The 8234-nt window shown below is 46.8% G+C and overlaps 1 protein-coding gene across 1 annotated transcript; it reads right to left on the reverse strand.

The window, feature by feature from the left end:
• Positions 1-774: 774 nt before the first annotated feature.
• Positions 775-7050, reverse strand: LOC135805980 (nucleolar protein 56-like). The gene is made up of 9 exons (XM_065320101.1): positions 6956-7050; positions 6681-6882; positions 6277-6371; positions 4720-4991; positions 4354-4541; positions 3849-4000; positions 3530-3630; positions 1642-1790; positions 775-1233 (listed from the first exon to the last, which is right to left on the reverse strand). Exons 1-9 carry the CDS (start codon positions 6956-6958, stop codon positions 929-931), a joined length of 1467 nt encoding a protein of 488 aa, XP_065176173.1. The 5' UTR covers positions 6959-7050; the 3' UTR covers positions 775-928.
• Between the last annotated feature and the right edge of the window lie 1184 nt (positions 7051-8234).

Here is an 8234-nt window from a genome sequence, read left to right on the forward strand (position 1 = left end):
AAGAACACAGCAAGATTGCTGAAAAATAAAAACGTATCAGGCTAACCCCTTGGAAACAGCGTTCTTGGGCGCGCGACTCTACAGTAGGCCTATAGGGTCTGTCCCAGTGGAATAACGCAGTTCCACGGATCGCGGATGCATTTTTCCCAGCCTTAATATGCCACAAATTTTGAGGTTGTCTTTCGTGATTTTCCCCCAAGGACAGTGGGGTGGTTGCGGTCACGAGTACACGTACTGATATTGTGCTTTATGTACGTTACAGGAATGGGATGTGTAGAATTCCTTGAACACTCTTTGCGTTCCCGTATTAACGTACGAGAAACTGTTCTGCTCAGGGAGTCGTCAAATATTTGACGACTCCCTGGTTCCAGAGGCTCGAGGGTTCTGTCTATGCGCACGCAAATAAGTCACATGGAATGTACTGGGAATTTCATGTTGGCGTTTCTCCATATACTAATTTTAATGGTACAAACTACAACGTAAATCCATTCGCATTGTCTTTCAGTGTGCCACATGTTCCACGACCAGGGAGTTGCATACAACTGCCACAATAATAATGTAGAGAACCTCATCTCCGCAAAGAAATCTGGACCCAAACACACGAAGCTGTACACTCGGACACTGACACCGGTTCTCTATACAATAGCCGTTATCAAGTTTCCCGTGAAGCACAAACTCTCGAACACACAAGGCGTCCTCCGCCTTGTGGTGTACTGCCACCATAATACATGCAATATCTCTTCCCCCACCCCCCCTGCACACAGTGTTGACTGGTTGTTGCTACCATACAGTATCAATGAGCAACAGAACGAAGCAACACCGTACAGTGGAGAATGATTGGGTTGAAAACAGGCAGTCATACTTGGCATGGAACATCAAGATGGCATGACAGGGCACAGCACACACCACGGAGGCGAGAGATCAGAGGTTACTCGTCGGTCTTCTTCTTCTTCTTCTTTTTCTTCTTCTTGGGAGTCGTCGTCTCCTCCTCTTGAGGTTCTTCCTCGACAGGTTCCTCCTCAGTCTCGGAATGCTTTCTCTTCTTCTTCTTGTTCTTCTTGGGCGTCTTCTTGGGTGTCTCGGCTGCTTCTGTGCCTACAGCCTGGGTCATCTCCTCCATGGCTTCCTTCATTACATCCACATTGCGACGTGGGGCCTGGCCGGTTTCATAGAACGATAGGCGTTCTTCGACCTGGTCACGCAGCTTCTCACCGAAGACTTCACTGGGCACATCTATAAGGAAGCACAAGCCAGCACATAGCATATGCAAAAGTTCATTGTTTGCACGGAGAATAATACAACTTGGAAGTAGCGATCCCACAGGGTCATGCAGTAGAGTAGCAAACACTGGAACAAGTTATAAAGCCCCCCCCCCCCCCCCCGAGCACGTCCATCAACCTGGATACTTTCACCACGGCTGAATGAACAGATTGTGCTTCGGTATAAGGCGTCATGATAAGTTTCCGCGGGTAAGTTAAGAATGTACTTTGCCTGACGAGTTTCAATTCCACAATTCCTGGACCAAGGTGCATGTACTTTGAAGCATTATTTCCCAGGCCAGTGTGTAAGAAAGCTATTCAAGGGTGATCCTACAAAAAAGAAATATCATTTTCTATCTTGTACGCAGACGTTTGGACCAACCTGAGAAGCAGTCTATTCTGGCGGCGATTGAGCACTTGTTGGCCAAGTAACGTGAGATGCGACCCTTGTTCTTGGCGCCAGCCTTGCCAATGAAGGACGAGTGGTAGATCAGACCGTACTTGGGTGTGTTTCCCTTGGTCTTCAGTGCTCTGCATGGCACACAAACACGTATACACATGTACACATAAATTAAAGGGGAAGTATACCCTAAAATCAAATTTTCACCAGTTGTAGTCTTCGGTGCTGAGTCTAATGGTCTTGGTCCGAGGAAGCTGAGACGCTACCTTCCTCCTTTATTCCCAATCGAACTCGCGTACTTCCACCGAAACTGGGTGACTGCGCCCTACTAGATGGGGATTTGTATGCAAAATGTCACTAAAAGCGCCATTTCGTTCTTATAAAAGCACGGATCACCGCGATTGGCCCATATGTTGTAGTCTTTTGGACGCTGAGTCGACTGGTTTTGGTCCGAAAAGGCTGCGATGCAGCGTTCCTCCTTTATTCCCAATCGAACATGGTTGAACAAGTGGTCACGTGCTCCTGCGTACACCAGTCACCGTGCCTGCAGGGTACAACTTACTAGCCTGTTTGACCTTTTTTGGGTGCAGTCCTGTCACTCGAGTTGAACCTTGGTGTGAAAGTTGTCGCCTGCTGGCGTGGTGACCAGGTGATTTGGGCACCCAGGAGCACGTGACCGCTTGTTCAACCATGTTCGATTGGGAATAAAAGGAGGAACGCTGCATCGCAGCCTTTTCGGACCAAAACCAGTCGACTCAGCGTCCAAAAGACTACAACATATGGGCCAATCGCGGTCATCCGTGCTTTTATAAGAACGACATAGCACTTTTAGTGAGATTTTGCATACAAATCCCCATCTATAAGGCGCAGTCACCCAGTTTCGGTGGAAGTGCGCGGGTTCGATTGGGAAAAAAGAAGGAAGGGAGCGTCGCAGCTGCCTCGGACCAAGACCATTCGACTCAGCACCCAGAAGACTACAACTGGTGAAAATTTGATTTTAGGGTATACTTCCCCTTTAACCCTTTATGGACGGATTACTAGCACAGTACGCACCAGAATTACAAAATGTCAGTACAATTTTCAACTTTACCATGTCAAAACTTTGGTGTCCTTCACTTGATTTTCACAATCAAGGGCTCATTGGAAAGCTCTTGACGAGAGCAACGCCAGGGTACCAATCTCCATTATCCAGCCGCCACAAATCAGGCGCGGTAACACAGCAAAGTCGTCTCCAAGCCTGATATGCAAGCAAATTCGTCCCATCACCGCCATTCCACTCTCCTTCATCGCAGAACGCTCAAATCTGTTCGAGACGATTCAAACTTCAGCCGGCTACGTCATAATCATGTGCTCAGTCGCTCAAAGATCACACGAAAAGGGGTTTTCCCCCAAAATGGCGAAATGATCGATCAAAAATTTGAATTTGCCGAGGTAAGAATACGGCGTGCGATATCTCTGGCGTCCGACATCGTAACTCTTCGGCGATTGTTGCATTGGACAGCTTGGAGTTTCCGCTACCACGTAGACCCTTCGATTGTGGAATTTGCTCAAGAAACGATGGAGTTACGAAGCTTTTACCGCCTGCAGACTTTCGATCTTATTAGATCGAAACTCGTACAGTCCGTCCACAAAGGGTTAAGGCGAGGACAATCCGATATCCATGTGTTGTTGACAACAGAAGCACAAAAGTACAAAACACACACATACAATTCATGAAGAAAAGCATCTGAATGGCACATACATGTGAAAGATGGCTTTTATCAGCGACCCTGGACAAGCTTCCAACAAGAGCTATGAAAAGATACATGCATGTAACTTGAAAGCTCAGAGGAGGCATAAGCACTGTATGTACACATCAAACCGAGCATACCTGAACAGGGCCTTCTCTGCACCGAGAATCTGAACTGTAGACGCGGGGTACTTGGCCAGGTTGGTAAGAGAACCAGCATGGGAAATCAGACGAGCTCCAACCTATACACAGCAGAACCAAGGAAACACGTACAGTATAAGCATGAAACACAACAAATGTGTGCGTGGCATGCAAGCTGAAGTAAACACAGCGTTCTCAATGCCAGAACACTTAGGGAAACTGGTGGTGTACATGTAGGTGTCAATTAGGAGCACAAAGCACTGCCACAGATGCTAACGCTAACGCACGGAAAGTCTAGTTGTAAACAAAATTTACTTACGATGTCACCAATGAGAGCTGCTACACTGGGAGCAACTGTGACCATCTTCTTGTGCAGATACTCGAACAACTCCTTACGGTACTCTGCCAAGCGTGTTACACGGACTGCGAAGCGCTCAATGTTGATCAAGTCAATGGGGCTGATATCCATGCCTGCAACAACATCACCAACAACAACAATGACCATGACAATCAGCAAAGGAGACTGCAGGTAGCAACTAAAGTGTCAGGAGTTAAAGATCCACAAGGTTAAGCTTGGACCAAATGTGCAATGTTTGCACTTTGTAGAAAACAAGGTCCACATTGCACATCATGAAGTCGAGCCAGTTTCCGCAATCAGCCAGTGGTGAAGACTGTATGTGCGATTTTTCAAGGTGTCACATTGCGCACATCGCGCACTGCCTTGGATGAAGTCTAACATATAACTGTACAGCAATTGAAATATCAAATTCAGCAGTACCACAGCGATATGCGTACTTCAAAGTACACCTCGCATATGTACTCACCCATAGATGAGCGTGAAGCATCGTGGATGGCCTTAACCTTGGCTGTGTCCATCACGATCTCTTCCAGACCTTCAAGACGCTCCTCTGACAGGTCTTTGCGAGACTTGATGTAGCCGGCGACACGTGCATACATGTAGTTGTCAGTGATGATTTTCACCAATTCTGGGAAGTGATAGGAGTACCATTCCCTGTACATGAGGCAGTCCACACACACACGAAAGAACAATGACATGCATTTATTGGGTGCACTGAGGCACACACTTCACATATGTATGCATTGCTATATGACTGTATTCCTCAACATAAGTAAAGCAAAGGACGCATCAAAATTATCTTCCCTCTCCATATGAATGCACACAACTATACCTTATCCTCATAGAGAAAGTGTTGATGTCCTTGTCCAGCTGATCAACAAGGGCAATCGTCTGAATGATCATGTTGTCAACACGATGTACATTGAACTTAACCTTGGCACGGGAGTACGCATGGCCGAGACCAAGCTGAGCCTTGACGGCGGCAACTGACGAAAGACCAGACACCAACTTTGGGAAGTGCAGGCGGATGCCACGCAGTAACTCGGGTACTACGCCAACTGCCTGGCAGGAGATCTGAAGAGCTTCCTGAATGGCTGAGCCAATCTGCAGTCAGAACAGAGAAGGTAGCCATATCGAAAGGCATGAATTTTGTTACCAGATTTCACATCACACGTGACAATGTAAAAATACACCAGTCGGTGATGCAATAATCTGAATATGAGTTCAATTTCTGTTAGACACGTTGCCAGTCAGGGAAAATGTCCTATCTGTGACGGCACACTCTCCTTGGTTACCTGCCCCAGGGTTGTTATGGCAGCGCAGTTCTTGCCCTCACATTGAAAAGAAGTGCAGCTGATTTCTGAATGTATGTAGGGGATGCAAGGTCACAATGGTGACAGACTTCTTTGCAAGTTTACTAAGTTTGAAGGAACCGGCAGAGGATATCAGGGATCGGCTGAATTTCGGATTTGCCTGGGCTCCGAGAGAACGGCTGTTATGGTATGAGAATTTCATCCGGGATTTCATCGTAGCCACCCAGCGCTTCTTTGGAAACGTCATTGATGACCTCCCTTGAAAGTTTTTTTGTTTGGAATATTTCTTCGTGCTTCATGCATTTATTTTACCGAACAACCATATGAAGTTCATCCACCATCCGTAGAGACCTGAGCATTCAATTTTCGTCTGATGATCGATTTAGTTCGTAAAACTCACAGTTACGAAACAGCAACTGCTCGCTCATGCACACACTAGGCCCAGACAGATCCTGCCGGCAATTCTTTCGGCAAAATATCGAAGAATTGAAAGAGCGGAAATTGCCGGCAAAATCGGAGCAAAATATCGAGATGCTGGGTAAATCGATGCCTGATACTTGGATTTCCTTGTTTCTTACCCGTTCAACAGGATACACTGCCCAGGACGAGATCATGTCACCGAAATAATCACTGGGATTCACTGTGGGCCGACATGATTTTAGAAGAACTCAGGCACACGTGCGTGGAAACCAGTGTTGAGAAACCGACCCTGCGATTTTTATGAAACGCTGTACGGGACTGTACGGGAAGTGGATAAAATACACGTTTTCCGGAGCAAAATGGAGCAAAATATAGAGTTTCTTGTGCCAGGCTCGGCAAAATATCAAAGATTTCACAGCAACATTTTGTGGCAAAATATCGAGGCGAGCTGAGCAGAATCTGTCTGGGCCTAGCACACACACACACACACCCTGCGGCAGTAAATCACATTGCGAATCCAGCACCCTCCCCGATCCCACGGATTTCTGCCGCACATGCGGTGCCAAATTAACAAGGAATCAGTTTACATGTATTAGAGGATGGAAGGCACAATCCGCTGCCATAGTAGACTTCCATGATCGGACCAAGCACATTACCTTGTGGTCACCAACACCAAGCACGACCTTGGTTGACTTCTTCCCACGTGGCACATTGGCCTCAAGAAGTGTACGGAGTTCATCAGTGACGATTCCTGGAGTGAAGGTACAGCATGCAAATGCACATTTATACAAATACATGTGCACATGCACCATCTGCTGGAGTGAAATATTAATTAAAATCAAAATGAAGTCTAGAACAGGAGGCCAAACTATCCACAGTCGATGGCTAAGGAAATTCACACAAGATCACCGGGAAACAGGAAAGAGGAACTATAAGTGAGCAAGCACTACTGATGTCCACCTATACAAGTCTCTGAAACAAAATTGTTTGAAAACAACACAAATCATAAAAGTTATCACCAAAAATTGATACATGTTACTGGCCAGACAAAGCGTTGTACCTTCAGACACACTGTTAGCATTCTCCAGAGCGTTAGCGCCTGACTTGAATGGAGAGAAAGACAGCAACTTCAGTGTTTTTCCGAATTTGCCCAAGTCGATCATAGACTGCTGGACTTCATCCGTTTGTGAACCGATGTCCTCGGCTGCAATGCTCTTGAACACTGCATAGCCGGTGGCATGTTCATACAGAACATACAGCACCTACACCACAAACACCAGCATTGCTATTTCCCCATAGACGAAGATATCGGGTAGAGTTTCATCGAATACTTACCATCTTCTCCAATGGTCGCAAAGAGACCTTTTCTACGATCCTTTGGCCATAATATTTTCACACAGAAGAATCCACATGCAAGCAGCAAAAATCGTGCTCTCTAGCTCTCGCGAGAGCAGAGATTCCCAGACGCCATTTTCCTTTGCGGCGCATGGCAGCGCGTCACCATGGAGAATACGGAGTGGAAATCTTGCATGTGTACAAACCAGGGCATGGGTAGATTAGTACGGGCCGCGGGGTACCGGTACCGCGAGTAGCGTGCGTGATACGTAGTCGTTATCATGGTTATGTGTACGAGTACTCAGTGACGTAGGTCTACACCATGTACCATAATACTACAACCATGACGACTGCACGTGCCCTGCCTACATGTATACAGTAGGCCCTGCATGGATGGCATGCATGCTCTGCATCTGCAAGTCAGTTTTGGTCCCCTTGCGGCCTTGGCCCTTGGCTTGACTCTTGAGTCTTGAGAGTCCAACTCCATGCCATGGCTACACTAGACTAGTAGACCCAGGTGCTCGAAGTCCGTACACTTTTACAGTGTGTGTTTGCCGAGCTGAAACTCACACTAGCAATGATCACTTGCCAGAATCCTGCTCGTGGATGGAAGGTATCTTGTCCAAGTTTGTTCTGAGGCCAGTCTCGATTGAACCAGGCCATCTTTCGATCCGATCTGTTTCTCTGGAGTTCGCTGATTTTTCATATCAAATTTTGGTGTCGCAGAGGGTACTCTAAGTCCGTACTGATCAGAGGTGACTCGAAATACGCACATATTCCGCTAATTGCTAACTAGCAATCCATCGGTTACGACGAAAGCACCGAAGGGATATGTTTGGCATGTGCCTCCACCAGTATTTCTTGCAAAAGCGTAGTTTGTTGCCGAAATGCAAGCTGTTTTAGTCGGCTCAGAGAAGAAGCAGCTGCGCTGTGAAAACCGCGGGAAAACAGTGGTGGAGATGCCAGGAGTGTCCACCTTTCTGCAAGGATTGGTGGTTCTCTGTAAATTCTTCTCCTCTGGCCATTGTCAGCTCTAAGCTGGCTCTTGATGATTGAGTGAAGGTCCGTTTGACGCTGTGTCCGTTCGAAATCGGTCTTGGCAAAGTTGATTTTTGCATGAAATGTAACCCAATTTGTATTTCGTATGGACACTCGAAAACCCACTCGCGTGGTATGGGACTTCTGCTTATCGTAGATCCCTGAAAATTGGTACGCGAGGAGAACATACCACACTGTCCCCTCCATAAAATATTTGAGTCGAATACAATAACAGAACATG

This window comes from Sycon ciliatum, chromosome 1, assembly GCF_964019385.1.
Source record: "Sycon ciliatum chromosome 1, ocSycCili1.1, whole genome shotgun sequence".
In the NCBI taxonomy this organism is placed as follows: domain Eukaryota; kingdom Metazoa; phylum Porifera; class Calcarea; order Leucosolenida; family Sycettidae; genus Sycon; species Sycon ciliatum.